The sequence below is a fragment of the Drosophila novamexicana genome, unplaced genomic scaffold (genome assembly GCF_003285875.2).
Source record: "Drosophila novamexicana strain 15010-1031.04,08,12 unplaced genomic scaffold, DnovRS2.1 tig00000485-arrow-pilon, whole genome shotgun sequence".
In the NCBI taxonomy this organism is placed as follows: Eukaryota; Metazoa; Arthropoda; class Insecta; order Diptera; family Drosophilidae; genus Drosophila; species Drosophila novamexicana.
The window spans coordinates 980,142-1,003,764 of NW_020824808.1; the positions used below are offsets into that span (position 1 = coordinate 980,142).

A 23,623-nucleotide genomic window follows, 5' to 3' on the forward strand; every position below is an offset into this window, starting at 1 on the left:
GCCCAGCGCGCATATTAAAGTCAGTTTGTGTTTATTTGCCTTTGACTTGCGTCTATGATTCAGGTCAATATAACTTAAAATATTGCTTAAGAACATAGAATATGTATATTTTCTTTATAAATATTTGAGACTTAAGAGCTTTATAATAATATGATCATAATTTTTTTCTGTTTTCAATATGATCATAAAAGACACAGTTTTTTGGATACTTATATCTATGGGGTAACTGTATGAAAGTATAATTTCATTCATAAGGATTAAATGTATATCTATAAACATAAACTGAAACAAAAGCTTGAGGATAGGCTAGTTAAAACCCCCTTGACTGCACTTGAATACTATAACCAATACTATAGCCAACCCCAACATATTGTCTTATATTATGACATTTAGCATAGTATAAAACCACTCCAAACATGGTGTCTTGCATACATATTACGAATACAATACCCCTATTTTCGAGTGATCAATGTGCAGGAAACAAACATTAACTTTAATTTGATTCAGAAATGGATTGTTCATTCATCATGCCTCAGACAATTTAAGAATTTGGCAAACATATGTAAGCAGAAACTGTCACTTGGCACTCGATTTGAAGTTTAATAAAAAATAGGTGCCATTTGACATAATAGAGTTAATCAAAAGCTAAGCCACAATCTGTAACATACAGTTAATAGTGCTGCTACTCTTAGTTGTTAAAGTAGACGCCAAAGTTGATATGCTCGCTACTGCGTATTGGGTATTTTTTAGTCAACCTCCAGTATTCTATTCCGTTTATGAGATATTCATTTTTACAATAACAATCGTCATCAAAGAGTCTATGAATCCAAATATGTCCCAAAATTGATGACACACAAAATACCAGTATATACATATATATTCTACTTAGTCTATTTTAAGGTAAGCTCGATAAAAATTTTCCCCGACTATTTGCATTTCTTGGTTAATACACGGCTAATGGGGAATTTTTTATATTATGTACATCTTTCAAATAACCATAAATATATATATATTTGATTATATGACATTTTTGGTAATTAATGGGAACATGCAAGCAAATTATGATTAGAAAATTTTTATTCAATGGGTCGACCATACGTCTTGCTCTAGATAAACACCAGGCAACATTTAAATATGGTGGTATACAAAAATTTCGTAGATAAGTTGGCAGACAGTGTTAAGCGATAAGCATATCGCAATTTATCGAGTTTCAGTTGCCTATAAATGTGACTGGCAACTCGCAAATATCATTAATTGCAATTATAAATTGTGTACAAAAAATTATAAAAATCATACTGACAGTCTTGGAATGAAATTTATCGTAGCCCTTACGCTGGCGCTGGCTCTGTTGGGTCTGCAGGATGTGAGCGCCAGGTCTGTGCTGGGCGAACTCGGCCAAGCCTTTGTATGTGACGTATGCCATATATACTAACTAAACGGAGTGTAAAGTGCCATGTGATCTCATTTCTAGGGCAATTTTGGCAATCAGATTGGACAGGAAGCCTCAAACTTTGGCAATGCCGTGGGCCAGGCGGCCTCACAGTTCGGCAATGATGTGGGCCAAGCTGCAAGCAATCTGAACAGCACTGCGGTTGGACAAGACGCCTCCAATTTCGGAAACGCATTGGGCCAGGCAGCCTCGCAGTTTGGCAATGATGTTGGCCAGTCCGCCAACAATCTCGGCAACTCAGTTGGCAATGTAGGTGGCACAATTGGTTCCGATGCATCCAATGTGGCACATAATGTAGCCTCTGATGCCTCCAATCTGGCGCATAATGTAACCTCTGATGCTTCCAATGTGGCTCACAGCGTGGCGAATTCGGCCTCTAAGATTGCAAGTTCAGCTTCTAATGCTGCACACGATGTAGCATCCGATGCTTCCAGTGCGGCTCAGAGCGTTGCCAATTCTGCTTCCAATGCCGCTAACAGCGTGGCAAACTCTGCTACCAATGCTGCTCATAACGTGGCATCTGATGCTTCCAGTGCAGCACATAACGTGGCAAGTTCTGCATCCAATGCTGCTAACAACGTGGCAAATTCTGCTTCCAGTGCAGCTAATAGCGTTGCAAGCTCTGCTTCCAATGGTGCTGACAACGTGGCAAGTGCCGCTTCCAATGCTGCTAACAGCGTGGCAAGCTCTGCTACTAATGCTGCTCATAACGTGGCATCTGATGCTTCCAGTGCAGCACATAACGTAGCATCCGATGCTACCGGTGCAGCTCAAAACGTTGCCAATTCTGCTTCCAATGCTGCTCATAACGTTGCAAGTTCTGCATCCAATGCTGCTAACAGCGTTGCAAATTCTGCTTCCAGTGCAGCTAACAACGTTGCAAGCTCCGCTTCCAATGCTGCTCACAATGTGGCAAGTGCGGCTTCCAATGCTGCCAACAGCGTGGCAAGCTCTGCTACCAATGCTGCTCATAACGTAGCATCTGATGCTGCCAGTGCAGCTCATAACGTAGCATCCGATGCTTCCAATACCGCTAATAATGGAGCAAATTCAGCTTCCAATGTAGGAAATAATGTTGCTTCCGATGCTGCCAACGCTGTTACCAACATCGCCTCAGATGCCGCGGGTGCTGCTGTTAGCATTGTAGGCGATGCCACACATGTGGCTGAGGGCGTGGCTGATGGCGCTCTAAATGTTGCCAACAGTGTGGTCAATGGAATTGCCCACTTATTTTAGTGGACTTCTATATCAATTGTAAACACTGTACTACACACATATTAACGCGTATCCTCATAATTGAAAATAAAACTATTATTGCGAGCACTTAATTGATTAATTTTTTATTATTTAACTGGGCACCAAATGCAACCGATTTGTAATAGGGACAATGTTCATTTTGTGGGTCGATTAGAATTTCGGGCACGCGAAATTACTGGAAACAAAAGAAAGCCCGATTGGTTCCTATACTCTGTTCACACGTTAAAAAAGATTATATTCATTTTGTGCAAGGTTTGTCTTTCTGTCCTTCTATTAAGACTTGGGACTTTAAATACATATACTGATCAATATGTAGACTAGTGTATAAATGTTGCGGGTAAAATATTAGGGGTATATCTTCTATATCCTCCAGTCCAAAGTCTATATCTTCCACAGTTGTTGATTAAGAGACACTAAATATATGAACTAATTAACTGAAGGCCTTACCTAAAGATAGAGTCACTCCCAATATGACCTGACGGGATTATAATTTTAGAGCCCCTTATGCCATAACAAAGACTCTTCTCCAGTTGTCCTGAGCTGTTTTTACACGATTAACAGAGTATTGCGCAGTCGAATGCACCTGCCTGCGAAGTTCTAGTTACATAAAAATATTAAATTATTATTCAATATTGAAAACAAAAACCATAGACCAAATGCAATTTAGCGCCGTCTGATAACAATTTTGGACATCAATCAGTGCATACCGCCGATTCCGACATGAGTTATTGGCCACTTGAGCGTAACCAGGGGAGTTACAGTAATTTTTACTGCGTCTTTGATTTTGGCTTCATATAGATAAGATCCATTGCCTGTTGCTATATAAATAAAGTGGTTCGCGCTAAAAGTCAAATAGTAAACAAGTGAAAACCAACAATCAGAATGCAAGTCATAATTGTTGCACTCTTGGCCAGCCTTTTGGTGGCTCAACAAGTCCAAGCTGGCACCATGACCTTTGGTGACCTCATGAGCGACGTCTCCCAGGTGTCAGTCGCCGGCGAGAAAACAATCCATCATCTGGAGAATCAGCTAGATGCTGCCCAGCCAGATGCAGAGTATGCGGAGGCCGCTACTCAAAACCTGCTAAGTGATATGGCTAATGGCTTGGGTGATCTAGCCGTAAGTATAGGCCCCTTGCAGAGGGATACATAGAGAAAGATATTTCCAATACCGTAAACTATATATTTCTCTTAACTGATCAAGAGTTGAGTCCTTTTCTTTGTTTTTTATATGCAAGCCAGTCTCTCAGCTTAAAGCTATCTTGATTTCGGAATCGAACAGATCGAGCTACTATATCATATAGCAGCCATAGGCAGCATCACTTAAAAGGAGAGTCTTAATATATATCTATTTTTATTTTTTTTAAGACAGCTTCATTAAACCCAATAATTAAGAGAATTACTATTTGGGTCACGTATGAGTAAAGTCTTTTTGAGCACCGGATAAGAATACTAATCTTATGGATTATTCCTATAGAGGATGAATCGGTTACAACTCATTGAAAAATTTTTTTATGTTTGCCCGAAAGTAACTTTTATTTCTTTATTCTAATAACAATTTTTGCTAGAATGCCCTGGCCAGTTTCAGAGTTCAGAGAGATTATGTTCAGCCACAGCCGAAAAATCTTATTGGCAGTCTTATGGGTGATATGGGCGATACTCTCGGGCATTTGGCAGTAAGTCGCAAATAGTTAAGACTTACAAGAGGTCCACTAAACCTTTCTCAATCAATAGAACACCATTACCAGGCTCAGCGTGGAAATTCAGGCAGCGCCCAAGTCTCGCAGTGTTTCAGTAAGTAACTTGAATTAAACTAAACCTTTATCTTAAAATAACATTTGAAATACATTTTTAACTATTCCAAAGTCCTCTGGTGCTACAGTTATTGGTGAGATGGGCGTAAGTATTTGCCTTGTTTTCAACTAAAAGCATGTTATTCTATCCTGAACCCATTAAATATTGATAAAAAGGATTTAATGGTTTTGTGCAAATGTATGTAAATGTATGCTAAGTATTTATATTCTTGGTTAGAATTAATAGCCGAGTCGATCAAGCAATGCTCGTCTGTTTGTCCGTTCGTCCGTCCGCTAATCTCAGAGCCTACTAGAGCTACAGACCTTAGTCGACCTTAGCTCCTTCTTCTTCCGATAATCGATAACTTTTCCGGTTTTTACGCAATCAAAAAGAATCGATATTAAAATGATGTTTTTTTGCTTCCCAAAATAGAATATACAGGTCAAGTATCTTTCATTTTATAGCTACCGCCACCAAGAAGATTCAGGGTATCCCCTAGTCGGGCACTCTCGACAAGAGTACCTTTTGCTTCTTCATATTATACTTTTCTAATTTCTTGCTAATTTTTAGGGTGTCAGCGCCAAGACTATCGCATCTGCTGCCCAGGCAGCTGCTCCATATGTAAAGAAATTGAATGCTGCTTTGGGAGATCTGGCCGTAGGTTTGACTCGAATTTCAATCGAAATTTTACTAATTCGAACCATTACAGAATGCCCTCACCAATCTATAAATGCACTTTTAATAAATCTATATTTACGGATATATGTACATATTCAATCAGTTTTTAATTTGAATTAAGCGAGTTTATCAGCAACTTTAACATCAATTAGTGAAAAGCATGTTGTGCCTGTTGTTTTGAAATCTAAGAACTGTAAACAAGGTCAATAAATATACGTTCGAGTTCCAGATGTTGTTGCCAGTTCGTGTTGTTGTTGTTGCTTGATCTACTTGTAGCATGGAAAGGGGTCAAATGATACGTGAATCAAAATTGAAACACGTGATTCCCTGCAACATTAGGGGATCAAATTACCCGAAAACCACCAGCACCACCAGCATCGCCAGCGCCAGCACCATATAAGCATCCTAAAGGTAAAACCAAGCCGACACATAACTACACTACCAAGCAAAAATGTCGAAGTTTTAATGCCAGAGTTATAAAATATTCACTTAAGCTTCGTGCTAAGTATGCTGACGGTTAGCCCCAGTATGGCAAGCATCCAATTAATACCGAATATGGTCTGAAAAAACAGTTTTAAACACATTTTCTAAGATATATAAGATATTAATCGAATTGGTTTTTGATTTGATCAAACTTAGTATATACAGTATAACAGCAGAATATACAGTATATAGTGTATACATATATGTAGAGCAGGACCTTTTATTAAAGCAGCTGCATATATGACATAGTAGTTCATTTTGTAGAGAATATAATTTTAGACTGGCAGCTGCATATAGGATATTGTAAGAGGCAAACATTATGCCAATTTTTCTCAATATTTGGGGAACGCATTCGATAAAAACAAATTCTTCCTAATATAGTTAAAAGTGGTTAAGAAAGAAAACGCTATGTAAGAATTATATATGATCATATTCGGTACAACTTTAGAGAACACACTTAGCTTGTCTTTATTATCGGGTGTATATAAACTTTATAAGTTTGAAGATAGCTACTTCTAGGCAGACGATAAATTAGTTATGCCGTTTGCAAGAGTATTAAAAGCAGCGCCATGATCTTTGCCCGATCTTCGCTATACACATGTCTTTTTTTTAATAATTTTATTACTACGAAGCAGTTTGCAGGGCTTTGCTTTTGACAGTTGCTCAGCTGTCGGTGCTTTCGGATGCTCCTGCTTCGGAAATTGGGTCATTTGAAGGGGTGAGTCGTCTATAGAGACTAAAGACGACAAGCGGAAGACATACATACACGCTGCATGAATACACATACTTTTGTGCATAAGTGTGCGACTGCCTTTTGTCGGTGGCTGTTGCTGTTATTAAATCGCTTTATTGAGCGGCAAATTTCATTTGTTTTGGCAACAGGAAAAATGGGCATTTACGTCCACCAAATGCACGATGTTCCAAAAGTCGTGCACGTCACAAAACTATAATTATGTACAATTTTAACAAACATTTTGTTAATTAATTTCGGCAGCCCAAGCAAACCCTTTTGTGTGCACGCCCTCACACAAGTCAGAGTCTGATATTTATGGACTATTTACATATATATAATTTGATAACAATTAAAATGCACAACCCAACGCAGCTACTAGGCACGACTTGACAGTGCGTGTGACCAAGAAATTATGACGAGTTTTTTATACATACGCATTTCAAATAATAGATCATTACAGAAAAAATAAAATAATTAAGTGTGACATTGGGGCAGCAACAAGTTCATGCGTCGGCGTGATTAAGGCCCATTTATTGGTCGGCTTGACAGCCGTAGACCTGTTAATATGGCATTAACTTTACGAGTACGAGAAACCCGTTTTGTGGGTGTTATTAAATGAACAAATTAAGTACATTTCGAGATTGAGTCGGTCAACTATTCGCCTAGCAAACGCACAGGAGGGCAGACAAAATAAAAAGTGGCAAACAGTGTTGGAAACCGGTTAGCAGACGTTTCTATGTTAGTGGTCAAGGTCTAAGGAGCAGCAGACAATCGGACAGCGGACAACAAGGCAAAAAAAAGAAGAACAACAACAGACAACAGAATGCAGTCAAAGCGGAATAAACAATAACATTATACAGAACAGCAGAACCAATTCAGAAATAAATGCGAAAAAGTAGAGACAAAGAGAACATCGAGAATTGCATAAATATTGATGTTATATCTATGTACATCACTACATATTTATATATGTGTGTGTGTATGCATGCGTGTATGTACATATACGTATCTACTTGCCATTTGCATCTGTGTGCGGGATCAGCTAAATATAGAGTTGGAAAATTATTAGGGTGACTCAGTTACCGAAAAAAATTATTTTATTAAACATAAAAAATGCCGAACCGTGTAAAAACTAAACCTATTTTCATTCTGTAAGTATTTTGAGTCTAGCTTTCTGCATAAACAAATTTTCAATTTTATTTAATCAAAGAAATTTGAGTTATTTGCGAAAGCAATAATATATATAGTATATATATTTATTGTTTCAGTTTTTGGCAGTCGTTTATGGTTTCTACGTTTAAATGTTTTCTGCATCTAAAATTTTAAATTCTTTATTTTAAAACTGTCCATTTTTTTTGAGATTATTAATATATATTTTTAAATTTTAGAATCAACCATTTAAGGTTTAAATCATAATAATTAAAAAAAGGGCATTCTTATTAACTAATTTTGTTTTAAGAACCCTACTAAAAATTACCTTAATTTTGAACTTTTCTAAATCCCCAAAAAAATGTGACTTCTATATCTTTGATCTGTCATAGCTTGGCCAAACCTAACCGGATTTTCCTGATAAATATAGTTTTGGACATGACCTGGAATCTATATCATCATGTTTATGACTTTCAAGTTTTTCCAAAAAAATATATATATCAAAACATGTAAATACTTTATGTGTCACTGGATTACAATCTTGTGAAAATTTATATTATAGTACATCTTTTTTATTTGTTAAAACTTCATTAATAGATACCTAAAAAACGGATGGACTTGGAATCATTTCATTTGATTTAAATTTGTTCATATAAAAAATGGGAAAGGCTCGATCAGTCTTGATAAACATTTTTTTCTACGCCTAAAAGTTATTTAAAAAAAATATTTTTTAATAAATTGACTAACCCTTATGGCAGCATGCATCATGCAACAGCAACGTGATTGCAGTGCAGCAAAAAGTTGCATGCAATAAATAGTGTGCACGTATGTGTAACTGTGTTTGAGGGGCAATTGCGAGTGTGTTTGTGTGCCAAAAGGGTTGCCAAACCACTTGCCTTATGTACAAAATGGAAATAAATAAAAATAAAAGCGAGCAGCGAAAATCCCTATAATGAAATTTAAGCAATGAGAATACATAAGAAATACGACGGCTTTTCGCATGTTGAACTAAAAACCGGTTTTTATTGATTACGTCTCACTTCAATGCAACTCCCCTCCATCACCCACCCGTGCGCTCAAAAAGAAGTCAAAGGTTGCCTTATCTTATCGAGAGACCACGACTTGTCCAACTGCCTGGAACTTGGGCACTTGACCAGCACTTGGACTCGAACCGAGTCTGTCAAATTGTGGCGCGAATCGTCTATTCACATCGCTGAGAAACTGCAGTATTAATCGTCACAAAATTTCAGCTGTCAACTGTCAGTTTAAAACGGGCCCGTAATAAAACTTGCTGTATGCAGCCACACTTAACACGCACAACAACAACAACAGCTTCATTAAAATTAATTAATGCCTGGTCACACACACACACACATACACACGCCAAGGACCAGGGAGCCAACCGCGACAATAGGTGTCAAGGAAGGGGTCGCCATCATTAGGCGCATATCAGTTTTTCGGGTTTTTCTCTTTTATTTTATTTAGTTTTTTTTTTGGAACAACCGAAAAAATATGCACAAATTAAATTAAATGAAGTGAGTGTGAAAATGTTGGGTGTGGGCAAAGAAACAACTGAAAAGCCGCACAGAGCCAAACATTAAACACCCGAACACAAGGGGGGAGCGCAGGGCGCAAAGGAAATACGCTCAAGTGATTTTCATACCAAGCCGCCTGTCAACTTGTTGTTGTTGCGGCTGTTGATGTAAAATCAAGATAAGCAAATTGTTGCCGAAAAATGTTGCTACAAAGGAAGCGATTTGGACGTTTTAATGATGATAGAGCATGACACAGAATAAATGGAAAATAAAATCCATTTACATTGTACATCCAAATAAATACGACCAAAAAAATACCAAAATAAAAAATACAGCGTTTTCTCAGAGTTCTAAAAATGTAGTACTGGAAAATGACATGTCAATATATTACAGCTATTTAAAATGTATGAATTCATAGCCTGTTCTCAAGAGTTCTTAACTTAAATCACATAAACACTTATTAGTTAGGCCTTTTTTTTTGTTTTTTTATTGTATAAAGAAGCTCCCTTTGTTTGGTAAATTGTTCGTGCGTGAAATTTGTTGGAAACTCATTCTTGGTTAATTGTTATTATTTTTTTTTTGGGAAATGATCTTCTTTGCCAATCATAAAATTAGTTAAGATCCGACTCTGAATACAACTCTTAATGTAGGTAATTAAATTTTTATCGTCTATATATGTGCATCTTTATAAAAAAAAAAAAATTTTGTTCTAGCTAAATATTTAAAAATATATATCTAGAAAGAAATTCTAACAGTACTACAAGTATTCGCTAAGTTTTTCAATGTGTATGGCATACAGTATATTATTTTGTTTATAAAATAAGTAATATTTTATACACTCCATATTTAGCTCCGACAAGGCATACTAGAGCCTCTGCACCAGCTGACCCTCTGGTCAGTCTGGCTCAAATTAAATAAAGTTTACCCTTTTATATTATAAATTTGCCCTTGAAGTTGAACTTGAATTGGAATGCAAACATATGTACATATATGAGACAACACACGAATGCAGCACATGCCACTGATGTTGCCTGTCATAAGCAAGAGTTTCGATAATTATTATAATTCGGCTGTTTTTTATTATTTTTTTTTTTTGCCTGTCAAATTTTCGTTGTCATAAAAATGAACAACAAAATAAAAATAAACTTAAAGTGTGTGCAAATGGTGCTATGCATATATATATATTTGTGTTTATGTATCTGCAACCTGTTTCGCATGTGCAACAGAGCCTGCCGCCAACCTTAATAAAAAAAAAGAAAACAAAAAAGAGACAACACTGACTGCTGATTATTATAATTTTCCTGGCAGCTCCTTTGCTCTTTGTGTGTGTCCTTTTGCCCAACAAGAACAACAACAACAAATGCAACAAGAAGTCAGCCTGTGCCCAGTTGTGCGCAGTTGCAACTGTTTTTGGTTTCATACGCTGCAGCCAGTCTGCAAAACGGGTTACCAAAATTTCAAGTTCATAAGTGAAATATAAGTGAAACAAGTTGCGCGTTGATTTGCTCCATTTACAGGCTACACGAGATTCGAGCATGGGAAACCGGGACAAACGGGCGTGGGACAAGCAGCCACTTAATGGGGCTGCTTGGCAGCCCCTATGAAGGTCCCGCTGTCAACTGATAAAGAGATAATGCTGCAAAAAAAAATATATATTTAAAAAATATATACATACATATATATAAATTAAAAGAAAGAGTAAAGTGGCAGCAAAAAATAAGAAATAACAGACTGCGTCTGTCCAATTGTCTGTGCGACTGACTGGCTGACTGACTAGCTGCGCAGTCAGCCCGTACATGCTATATAAGGCAATGCCAATGATATCATCACCAAACACACACACACACATACATACACATGCACACACTCTCTGCGACGCAGAGCCAACCGCAGATACTTAAGTATTTCAACTGGCGTGGCGCAGGCATTATTTTTGTATTTCACTCTTTCCACTGCAAATGTTGATAATTTGAAGCATGAAATGCAGAAATACCGCACACACACACACACACTCACACGCACACACACAAGTTCAAGTTTGACATACAGGATCCCATTCAAGGCCCCAAAAACAATAAAAAAAACAGCACACACAAAACGAGAGGCAAAATTGCAAACAAGTTTCGCTTTTATTTAGTGCCTCGAGCAGCGCCAAGTTGCAGATTCCACATACAAATGCGCCTCTGAGTTTGTGTGTGTGTGTGTGTGTGTGTAGCATATATATACACACATATATATACATAAGCTATATACAACGTGCCATCGTTACGTGCCGCAGCATTAAAATGGAACAACTTATGTACATGAACATGGGCCCAGTCCCTGCAACAGACGCAGACACAGACACAGACACGGGTCCAGACCCGGGCCCAGGGCCCTGGCCCCGGCTCATCGTCGCACTTAATGCTCCACTGATTGCACAACGATCGGCGCTGCTGCGCAAACGCAAACAGCGAGAGCACCATAAAAGGGCGCTGAGGCGTACGCTGCAGCAGGAGAATTGCAAATGTTGAGATACAATTGTATCTCGGCACGTCAAGAGGTGGAGAGCGGGCGTTGTGCGCCCCAGTGCCCAGTCGGTGTCAGTGGGTAGTTAGACTCATTTGTATCTATGTGTGTCAGCACAAGGAGCTGAAATTAAAGTAAGGCAGGAGGTTTCTTGTGCCAACCATATGTTTAGCGTATCGCATGTATCTGCTAGATACTTCTGCTTTTTATCAGCGCACACAATGGCCATTTAATTATTTGCACTGGGCCCACGTCCAATCATCTCACCTGGTATTGCAGCTTTATTGCACAGTACCACGCGGTGGCATGCGGTGAGGGGAACGAGCCAAAACACGCAGATTAAAAACTGATTGCCCAGCAAGGATGTATCGCAGCACTCGCTTGATTAATCGCAAATCGTGCGCACACAATCGTTCAGCGATCACGTTTCCCTCGTCAGCACTGGACTCCGGCCAGCAGCAGCAGCAGCCACAGCACCATCTACTTTGGAGTCTTTAAAAATAGTCGGCACGCTCGTCGACAGTGTCTCAGATAAACAGACGCAGATATGAGTTACAATCCTCAGGCGCTGGGGATTCGTCAATTTCATCACTGAAGTATCTCGCTTAGCTTACGCCGCAAACAGGACAGAATCTATTGTGTAAATACTATTGAAGTTCTCGATTTTTATAGACTTTTGTAAAACAAATTTCTTGAAAATATCGATCGGTAAATTCAATTATTAATATAATAGAATTTTCAAATTACGAACGATTAACTGGCTAAAATCGATTTAAATAGTCTTATTTACTAAGCATGTCGACTAAGCATATTAATTGATCCAAGCTAAGCATATAGATTCATTTAACTAAGCACATTCGTATATAGATAATTTAATCGATTGCAACAAAATAAATTAATTGAACGTAAAGAACGTTTAAAAATGTTGATTTGTCGATTTTAATTTATTTATATAGATTAGTTATCAAACCGTCGACTACGCACATGCGTATATCGATTAAATAATCGATTAGAATAAAATCAATAATTTAAACGTATATTACGATTAAGAATATGGACTTATAGATTAGAATCGATGTATATAGACTTCTCAACGAAGCGTGTCAACATAAATTGATTCACATTCCCGCTCCATAGTTTAAAAATAAATGGAAAAGCTTGTCGAACTTATTGAAAATTAAAATTCAATAATAAATTATCGTACATTTGATATATGTAAGATATCATGATCTTGTGATATATATATACATATTTCAATTGCTTTTACTGGAACTAGTTGCAGTATCATGATTTATACAAGAGACACACTTGTGCTTATCAAGCCCCAATCCCAAGACCGACACCCTCGACAATGTTGTGTGATGTGGCTCCAATATATATTCTAAGCAAACAGCGCATGTGTTTTTTATTTCAACAACATGCCAGGCCCATGGGGTTGAGGGCGTCGAGATGGAGTCCAATTTCCGATTCTTCTTGTACATAACCAAATGTCATGTTATTTCTGCTGCCAGCAGTTGCGGTTCATTTGGCAAGCGCTATAAATTACAAAATGATTTCGACAAAAAAGAAAATACACATATTTAATGGCGTAACTTTAAGCAAATAAACAAAACACAGTTTGGCCGAATGAAAAGATGTATTTGTTTAGGCAGCAGCAGAATCATGCATATGAACACATGACCATAAAAGGGAAAATTCCTTATGCTAATTGAGCCTCAGTCGGCAACAGAAACGGACCTCATATTCTCAAGTTCCATAAATCAGGCATATTAATATAAATCCAAAATTATGACCATGCCATGCTGACAGCGTCGACCTTTTAACCCTTTGCGACGACACTCCCGACTCTTCTGGTTGACTTTTCTAATTACGCGACAAAAGAAAAGTGCACTGGTAAAATACAGAAAATATATTCATTTTTTTATATTTTGATAAATTACTTTTTTGATAAGAATAGAAAGAAAAAAAAAAGAAACAGCTCAGCCAACGGGTATAATCGACTGCGTAATACTCGCACACAACTTTAAACTTAATAAGTGAAATCAATTTTTGGTGATTTGTCATGACCTCAGGCAACAAGCTATATGCTAGTCTGCATTACATATCTCGCTCTGGTTTCAAAAGGTTTCAAGAGCTGTGAGGGAGGTAGGGGAGAAGAGAGTCCACTACCAGAGAAGGTCGTCAGAGGCTTAGCTGCAAATTATTATGGCTCTAGATTTAAGAGTGTGAGAGATACAAATAGTTAGCCCATTAGGAGGCGTGGCTCTAATTTTTAGCAATTTATGTGTTGTGATATTTCATTGATATTCTAAGGTTTAAGTTTCTTCCTACAAACAGCAAGCTGTACATTACACAAAAGCCAATATACTCTTTTTACCTTGTAAGCGGGTATCTAAGTATAAACACGAGAAACTTTTGATATTTTTGGCACGCCGAAGATTTAATACGCTTGCAGACATCCATCAAACGGGATTGCAGATGTGTGAGAATAGTGAAGCTCTTAAATGCTGAGTTTGATCAAATATTGTACCTAAGTGGAAGAGTATAGTAAAACTAGGAAGTGCCGAGTTCGGTAAAGATATCTTGAAAAACAAACATTTTTCCATAAAAGAAACCACTTTTCGACCGCTCGTTTCTATGGCAGCTATATGATAAAGTTATCGGATCCATCCGGTTCCGACATATACACTGCCTGCAATAGAAAGACGGACCTATACAAGATTTGAAGACAATTAGAAAATTAAAAGACAAGTTTACATAGAAACAGATAGAAGGACATGGTGTTATGAAGACGGTTGTTGCTGCTCATCAAGAATATATATACTTTCTGAAATCGGAGAATATTCATTCTATGCGTTACACATTTCATGGCGAAACTATAATACCCTCTACAAGGGTATAACAAGAAAGAAGCCCAACGAAAGCGAACTGAATGCACATGCGGCGTGATGTACGACGCCCTGGGGAACGTTTTGTGCCCCAATCGCGGAACAAATTGCTTACAGCACAAAAATGCAAATCAAAATGACAAAAGCAATTAAATTTAACCCATTTTCAATACAACAAAAAAAGAGGAGAAAAACTTGACTTTTTGTGGTTATTTCATGTGGAAAATGTACTGCATCATGGCCAAAGGGCGCGTTGCCAACAGTTGCAGCCAAGAAGGAAAAAAAAAACAGAAAAAAAAAGGATAAAGGATAAAGGATAAAGGGGCGCTTTTAATTATTGGCGCCTGCATGTGTCTCAATTTAAATTAGCTGCGCGAACCGGAGCCCAGGCACAAAATTAAAATTCAATTTAAAATGCCACGAAAAATAGCAAAAAAAAAAATAAATAAATAAAAAAACAAAACAAAAAATCGTACAACAAAAGTAGACTAATTTGTTTGGACCCGAGGGTGGCTGGCTGCCTGGCAACCCTTTGAAGTTACGGAAATTAGTTTTAGAATTTATTACAATAAAAATGTAGAAGAAGAAGAAGAAACAGCAGTCCGAGCAGGCGGCGCATTTAACGCGCTTTTCAATTGCCATAAAGATGATTTATTATTATCACATTTAATAAGCATATTTTTTGTACAATTTTTTGTTTCGTTTTGGACTCTTTCAATGCCCTGGCAAATGCCCAGTTAGTTAGTAGGAAACATCTGTCCAGGCCGCCACAATTAACACATTATGCCATGAAGCATTCAACACTTGGAGCCAGCCCCCGTCAATCGCTGCAAAAAACTGTTTTGCGATCCTCAGTGACATTGAAATGTGCAATTGGCATGCCGGCAACGTGGCGTCGGGGTGGAGGGGGGAGATGATGGCATCCCCGACCCTCAACAAAACCTTGGAACTGACAATGATGGGCAAGGGGGCTGCCGGCGGGCAGCGCCTGTCCCGGTCCGCGGGATCAACATAAAAGCGGCGTGCAAAAGTAAACAGCAGAACGAGCTGTTTGAATACGCTGTTCAGCAAGGGCAAACGAGTATATTGATGCTTTATCATATCAATCGCTTTTCCATACATAAATCATATATAAGGGGTATATATAGCCGTCATCTGTTCAGTAAGTGCAAACGAGAATATTGATACTATATCATATCAATATCTTACTCCATATATCCATCATATATATGATCTGACAGGTGAATTGTCCGTCCTTTTGTCTTTACACCTATCCTCATGCCATTTTCGTCGACTATAAAAACTAGACGCTTGGATAATATTCTCCAATATATACTCGACATTACACAGTTTGAAAGCCAGCGCCGTTAAGTTACAGTTTTAGAGTGCCCAAGGCCGAGTGGTTAAAAAAAATATCTGTGCAAGCGGAAGGAGCCTTCCCTTTGCCCATAAATTATATACATTTTTTGACAGCATCAATAGCTGAGTTCATGCACTGCGAACAGCGTATTGTGCAGTCATGTTTGCCCGTTGCCTGCATCGTTGACTGGTGTTGGCTGGAGCTGTTGCTGGGCTGTTGCTAGCCAGAACAAACATTGTTAGTGCTAAATGCGCCTCAACAACGTTTTCGTTTTCTGTGGCGGACCCAACGCTCCGGCAACCGCCCCACCATCACCCCTTCTCCAATCCGCAGCCGTAGCCAGCAAAGCCTGAAACAATATTTACACGTCGTGCACGAAGCTGCAACTTGAATGTGGCCGTGGCTTTGGTTGTTGTTGCTGCTGCTGCGGCTGCTGCTGCTGCTGCTTGGTGTCGACAGATACGCCGGGGCATTAAAGTATAAAAATAAGAAGCATTTCGTCTGCGCCGTGAGACCTGCAGCACTAGATGTTGCACTTGGCCTGGCCTTGAAAAAAACTCCCTCAAAAACGGCGCTGCCTCGGCTATTCTATGGGAAAGCGTTGCACATTAACAGCAAAATGGAGAGTTCTTTTAATTTTTTTCGGCAGCGCCTTGGTCTTCACTTCATTTTAGCCATAATTTGAAAAAGAAGAAACGTTTGCCTGTCTTCCGCCAAAAGCCTTTGTCTCTTTGTCCGTGCCCGAAACAAGTTGAGGAGCATAAATTTGAAGTGTGCAGTTCAGTGCAAGGAGTCAGGAGTCAGCAGTTCGCCATTGATGACATTGTGGCCAAAGCGACTGCAGCTAACCCAAGTCCCTTGTCCAATGGGTGCCAACAGTATTTCTTTTGGTCATGGCCTTTGGCCAGTCGGCTGACATTGGCGGACATTTATTATTGTTTATGCCAGACAGCTAAGAGCGTGCAACATCAGTTGGGCCTTGTTGCCGTGTCAAGTTCAAGGGTTCATTAAAAACCAAAAAAAAAGAACACTAATTTCGAAATGCCGAAACTTAAATACCCTTTGACAAGCATAAGACAAATATGCGTTATTCAAAGAAAAGCTAAGATTTTTCTTTTTCCTTAGTATATAGTTATCCGCTATTGATGGGATTCCCTAATATAAAACTGAAGCTCGCCATAGAGATTGTGCAATAGGCTATGAACATGTCTGAGGAATTTATCTTGAGGAATGTTAAAAATGTAATGTATGTGAAGCATGTGGCTTGTAGGTTTTTCCCATAAGAAAAAACATACATGTGTGTGTCTGCATAAGTATTGGCACAGCAAGCATTTCCTACTTTAAAGAAAATACAAGCATACTGAAATAGCTCTGGTATCCAAACATGTTCCTGAGATTCGATCCAGCATCCTATCTTATGTTGACAGCGGACACTTGATAATTGAATCGCTGAATGTGAAGTATGTAAGTGTACGAAATTTTAAGTACAATGAAATCAGGGTGTAAGAAGATCTTTAAACCTAAAACATATTTCGTACAAAAACTGATTGTTACACAATATACTTTTTCGATATTTTGCTCCTTGCTCCTCCTATATCAACTCAACTGTTGCTGATGACGTTTCCTTCTATGTGTTGCATATTTCATGACAAATTTATAATACCCTCCATAAAAGTATAAAAGCTGCAATTACTGACAAAGGCTCGACTTCGACTCAAAGCTAAGCACTTGGAGCTGGCTGTGTCCCACGAGTTAGCTGGTGGCTACATATGATTTACATTCGTGTAGAACTGAAATAGGCGGCATTCATGAAACGTGGGCGAAGTCGTGCCCAGCCCCGAATTTGGTGCCTAGCTCGGGCGGCTCAGCCAGTTTTTGTAATCTTCATTGTCGGCTTTGGACTGCTCGCTGATACGTGTGACCTTAATCTGTATTGACATGTCTCAGAAATTAGATAATAAAGTTGTCGTCAGCCCAGTGGCTGCACAGCCTGCGCAATTGATGGGCTTGTCTTACATATCAATTGGGCCGGAGTCGCAGCCGAGGCCGCAGCCGCAGCCTCTGCCCCATTCCCATTCCTATTCCCATTGTCTGGCCTCTGTGACAACAATAACGAGCCGGGCGGCACATCTTCTGGATAACTCGTTTCGCTTTGGAAACCAGCCCAGCCAGGCATACTTTAATCCAATTAAACTATGGATTTATGTACTACTCCTACCGACTCCAGCCGAGAGTTAGCCGTGCCTTGTTGTAAGCCCATTTTATAGCCGATGCGTGCATTGACTGCCATATAGCCCTGTTCTTGGCCAAGTTATCTGCTCTGTTCGTTAATGGCAGCAAACGTTCTGCAAATAATCAACAGCATTAAGCTGGCAGCTTTGCCAACTGCAGCTGCAACTGCAACTGCAGCAAAGCGCATTTCAAGTGCACTTCACTTGATGACAAATGTCGTGAAGGTAAAAATGAATAAAAATAAAGATAAACCGCAAACGACATAAGTTATTACATATAAAGTATGTACAATATACAAACGTGTACTTAAAGTACATGCAGCCACATACATGCACACAAATAGGCGCAGCAAGAGGCGATGAATACAGATACACGTATATATATATATTTATATATATGCATATGTGCCCAGTCGAATAGGTTCATGCGTTACAGAATTTCAAGATATTGCCCAGATCTGAATTTGTTCAATTTCTAATTGCTAAAAATCTAAAATTTATTTCCACGTTCTCTATTTTTAACTATTTTTTTCAATTGTTTTCTATTTACAAATAACTTATTTTGAACTTAATACTATGTAGCTTTGCAATAAATTTATTTTGTTATTTTTTAAACTTTTTTCAGTTTTCAAATACTTACTAATATTATCCCTTATTTAACTAAATTTAACATAAAATACTCAAAAATGATTTGTTAATTATTAATTGTTGTATTAAGAAATATAACTAACAGAATTACAAATTTTTTATTGGAAGTTTTTATCTGAAGACCAAGCGCTTAAATTTATTAATTTAATTGAAATTATTAATTATATTTCCGCGAAGTATTTTGACAAATGACAAATAGTCAGAACATTTTTTTTTTCATAAATTATCGTGGCATAAAAATTGCATGTGTATATATAAGTAAAAGCTGCTAATATTGTTTTTTTTCTTAATGGTTTAATTTCATTCTAGTATGAATACAATTTTTTATATTAAATTCCATTCTAGTATGAATACAATTTTTTATATTACACAAATTAGTTCCCTAGTTCCCTGAGATTCGAACCAGCATCATCTCTTATACCTGGCCCATTCAGACAACCTTACCACCATTAACTGCAGATCAGATATATTATACTTGACGTTTTTTGTAAAAAGTACATTTTGTTCGATATTTCGTAACTTCCACAGAAAAATCACGATAAGTGTCCGCATGAACGCGCACATCGTAGCCGACAAATTTGCGCGTGTATGCGTAATTAGCAGGAACGGCACAGAAATGCAGATTGGGTGGACTGTGGGGCCCGCTGCACGATTTAACGAGCTGCGACTGCGACTGCAACGGCGACGTCGACGGCGACTGCCTTCAAAGGCTTTCAACGCAGCGCGCCCCCATGCGGCCAGCAGCCGAGCAAACCCCACACACGCATTTGAAGAATTATGAGGCGTTGGCAACGCACATTTGGCTGAAGGAGCCGGGCTGCCGGCACCTCAGTGACCCCCCTTGCACCCCCTCGACCTACACCTATGTGGTAGAGTGGCAAACGCTTGGCCTCTTGAGCAGACGCAGCGCATGCAACGTAGCGTTTCAATTTATGCGAAGTGATTCGTCATGCGGTTAACTTTAGAATCCGCACACACACACACGCAAACACATACACTGACACATGCAGGCGAGCGTGTGTGTTGGTGTTGTTTCAGTCTGCTGCAGCTGTGTGGCATTTGCATATACAAACTTTGACGGCGCGGGGGCATTGAAACCTAGACGACTGCCAAGTCCAAGGCGACGAGCCTAGTGCCTAGTAAAGATGGTGTGGGGTGTGGGATGGGGGGCTGGTTTGGTTTAGTGGGTGTGGCAGTCGATTGTTGTTGATGTGGCAAGCAACTCAATTGGCAACGTTGAAATTGCCATTTCTTATGCTCTGCTTTGGCCAATGCTCTGCGCTTTGGCTGCACGTTTGACCATGAAAAAGCTGAAACACCTTAATGGCTAATGAAATGGACGTCCGTCCGTCCGTCCAAATGTCGTCTTGTTATTAGCTAAAAAGCCGGATGGGGCTAGGCCACAACTGACTGATTTGCCAGCCAGGTGCCCGGCCCAACGATGCTGCCCGAACGCACAATTTGTCAACTGGGCCACGTCAAGATAAATTGCTGTTGCATTGCATTGCAGTCGGCTTTTGTTGGCCAGGCTAATGCCAATGTACCCGCCGCCCGTGTGTAGGCCTGTTCTCTGCTGATAAGCGGATTCGTGCTAATGAAGTTGCTCGTTCGCATTGTTTGCCTCTACTTTGGCCATTCAGCTGCAGATTATGGGCCATTCAACTTGCTTTTTTGTTTTGTTGTAATGCTATAAACAAATTTGTAGCAGCATTTTAGGAGGTCGCATTGCCAAACGATTTTTCTGGGGAATAGTTAACGCATATGATTTACAGGGAAATTCATTGAATAGCCGTATAGTCTTAAAAATTTTAATGAAAAACAAATTGAGGATTCTTAAGTGTATACGGTACGATCTATTAGATTTCTAGCTTACTTGAATGCATGAGAATCGCATAGTAAGGCGATGTCAAAAAATTAATTTACCTTATTTACACTGCAGCTGGAGAAGCAATGAAAGAAAGTGAAGTGAACTTAAAATTTTAAGCATTTTTGCAATCCCTTGGAAAGATCAATTGGACTGAAAAACAATAAGTTGCAATTAACGATTGGCCGCCCATGAGATGATATTTCTTTGAAGCAGATTTAGCAGAAGATTCAACACACATATTTGGACATTATTACATAATATTTTATAGGTAGTTTTTTTTCAATAGTTAAGTTAAGCTTAAGAAACAAAAGAACACAACACACAGTCCCGCCGAAAAAAGGTCACATTTTTGGGACACGCAAAAAACAGAACCCGCTACGCACAAATTTATTTTGTGAATGCCTTCATGGAGGCGGCACTTTGATTGCGTTAAGCTACACAAAATCTACGACTATAAAAAATTAATAAATTCACATAAAATGCCCACAAAATAGGCTCAGCTCATAAGATTTCCGATATGCGTAATGTGAAGTGACCGAGGAAACGGCCTGAGCCCGAACTGAGTCACAGTCGGAGGCGAGGCTCTTAAAGCGGTCAATTTTAATTTGTTAATTTACCACAATGTTTGTCCGGCGGTTCGCCTAGTTTTTAATAGGCAGCTGATAGAGGTGGACGGGGCCAGAGGGCTGCAATAAAAGAATTTTCTCATGCTCGGTTCCCTAAGCCAATTGTTTACAAAAAGCTTGCGACGCTTTCTTCAGCGGATTTTGATTTGGATTGTGGCCTTTCATTGTTGTTTCAAAGCACACTTATACTCTCACAGTGTGAGTACATTAGCTTAGGCGAGCGATAGATTTATCTGATTTAAGCTACGAGAAATATTTAAAATATTATAATTTTTTCAAGAATATAAATGAAAATTAAATTAAATTAAAATGTAAATAAGTTAATTTTCATTTTTTAACATCCGGATATTTTTCCTCTGTTTCACCTACCACCTATTGAGCTTGGTTGTGATTTGTAAAAGCTGATTTGCGAAAATCTCTAAAAACCAAACAATTAACTGCTTAAAGGGTATACAAACTTCGTTCTGATGTTAGCAAATTGGATGCAGCTTGCTGAGCGACTCATGTGCCATTTAGCATGTGAATGATTTATGCCCAAAATTCGTTTCGGTTTATTTTGTTGCTCGAACTCTCCAATATGAATGCCAAATGCGTAGTTACGCATATTGAGCGATGATCCACACACACACACACACACACACGGGCACACACACACGCACACACATAGATACAGCGCCTGTCAATGCAAAGATTCAAATCGTAGAACGCGCTCCCATTGGCTGGGGGCCACTCAGCGAGCCCCAACGACAACAGCTTTTTTTTCTCTATATATATTTTTAATGAATAACAATTTTGGTTTCGACTTGACTATTCAAAAAAATAGACAGCGCTTTGTTGTTGTTGTTGTTGCTACTGGGCGGTTCCTGGAATTGTTGAGCGGATGTGTTGATTTATGCATGTTCTTCTGGTTGTTGTTGCTGTTGTTGTTGTATCTTTTTGTATGGAGACATGTCATTGCGTAAGAACCGCCATGTGCTATTGTTAAAAAGAATCCACAGTCTTACAATTAAGCGAAATTAATCTAATTGGCTGGCAAGCCAAAAAAAAGCAAATAATGAAAAAGGGGTTCAACTAAATCCTGTGGGAAAGCTGAATCGAACAGGTTTCACTTTTACAGTGGCACCTAGTTACAGTGACCAGCAGTCGCTGCGGTCATGGTCTAATTGCATTTGTGCAGCGGCACATGCAACAGGGGTTCAAAATGGACATGCAAAATTTTAAACAGCCTCGTCTTCGGGACAGTGGGGTAGGGGTGGGCGCTGCTGGGCAAATGGTTAGCCAACCAGTCAGCCAGTCAGCATTAATCCAATTCCAGCGGATGTAACGGTCCATGGTTGACAAACAATTGCAATGTTGCATGTTGTTGTGTTCCGTGTGGCAAGCAGCCGAAAAAGAAATACCCAAAGTGCAGCTGAAGTAAGTGCATAGCCTAAAAGATACCCTGCATAAACTTGTATTCACTTATACTATTTGGGCATACACATACGAATTTAGGATACACATTTAGGATACATTTAGTTCAGAAAAGAGCTCTGCAATTGTACTGATATTTTCAGTACTTGAAGTTGGTATTTAATTATGTGTGTATACCAAAAATAAAGGCTGCTCGCCTCTTCTTCAGCTTTTATGGGTTGGTTATTAGGCGGCATATCGAGAAAGAAATCCAATTATAGTTGTTTCTAAATAAACTTCAAACTCAATATTTGGCAATCTCAGGAAAATTGGGGAATATAAGAACAATAATTTGATAAATACAATAAAATAACACTTCTATTCGGCGCACAAACATCTTGGGCAGACGTTTCATAGAAGAATATACATTCCATAATGTACAGGCTCTCAGATCTCTCTACCTCTCTCTCTCCCTAAAAATTTCATATAAACATTTATGCTGAATGTCGATATTAACTGGCCATAAATTTAGCCAGAATCCATATACCCCAGTCATATTCAATGGTTACAGGGTATATGAAAGAACAAGCTGCATGACAATGAGTAAAAATTTGTTTGCATGCCAATAGGGAGTTCAGGAATTGCAAACACAAATTGGGAGCAGCGCAAATATAAATCAGCCAAGCTCAAGCAGAGAGAGAGAGAGAGAGTGACAGGGGGGCGTGAGGAAAGGTGAGGAGAGAGCCAGGGAGTTGGAAATTGCGGTTAAGAGTCGTGCAATTAATCTGTTAAGCCGCTGTGACGCCAGCCGTATACCATATAGCTTATATATATATATATGTATATAATTTATTTATATGCATATTTATATAATCATAGCCATGGAGAACTTTCAATTGAAATGAAAATTGGCCAAAAGTGCGAGAGCCACAATGTGGGCGTGTTGGCTGCCTCCGGATGGGTGGAGCCCACAAAAAGTTTGCTTGTGTATTCCTCCATGGGGTTGGCCAATACAAGCACAAGTA

General features: G+C 38.9%; 2 protein-coding genes across 2 annotated transcripts; both read left to right on the forward strand.

The window, feature by feature from the left end:
- The first annotated feature begins 1,248 nt into the window (after positions 1-1,248).
- On the forward strand, positions 1,249-2,761 carry LOC115761350 (mucin-21). The gene is made up of 2 exons (XM_030703095.1): positions 1,249-1,405; positions 1,472-2,761. The coding sequence occupies exons 1-2, from the start codon at positions 1,310-1,312 to the stop codon at positions 2,684-2,686; spliced, it is 1,311 nt and encodes a 436-aa protein (XP_030558955.1). The 5' UTR covers positions 1,249-1,309; the 3' UTR covers positions 2,687-2,761.
- Positions 2,762-3,569: 808 nt separating this feature from the next.
- LOC115761409 lies at positions 3,570-5,273 on the forward strand. Its single transcript, XM_030703169.1, has 6 exons — positions 3,570-3,826; positions 4,275-4,382; positions 4,441-4,500; positions 4,573-4,605; positions 5,071-5,157; positions 5,210-5,273. The coding sequence occupies exons 1-6, from the start codon at positions 3,590-3,592 to the stop codon at positions 5,228-5,230; spliced, it is 546 nt and encodes a 181-aa protein (XP_030559029.1). The 5' UTR covers positions 3,570-3,589; the 3' UTR covers positions 5,231-5,273.
- Positions 5,274-23,623: the final 18,350 nt, after the last annotated feature.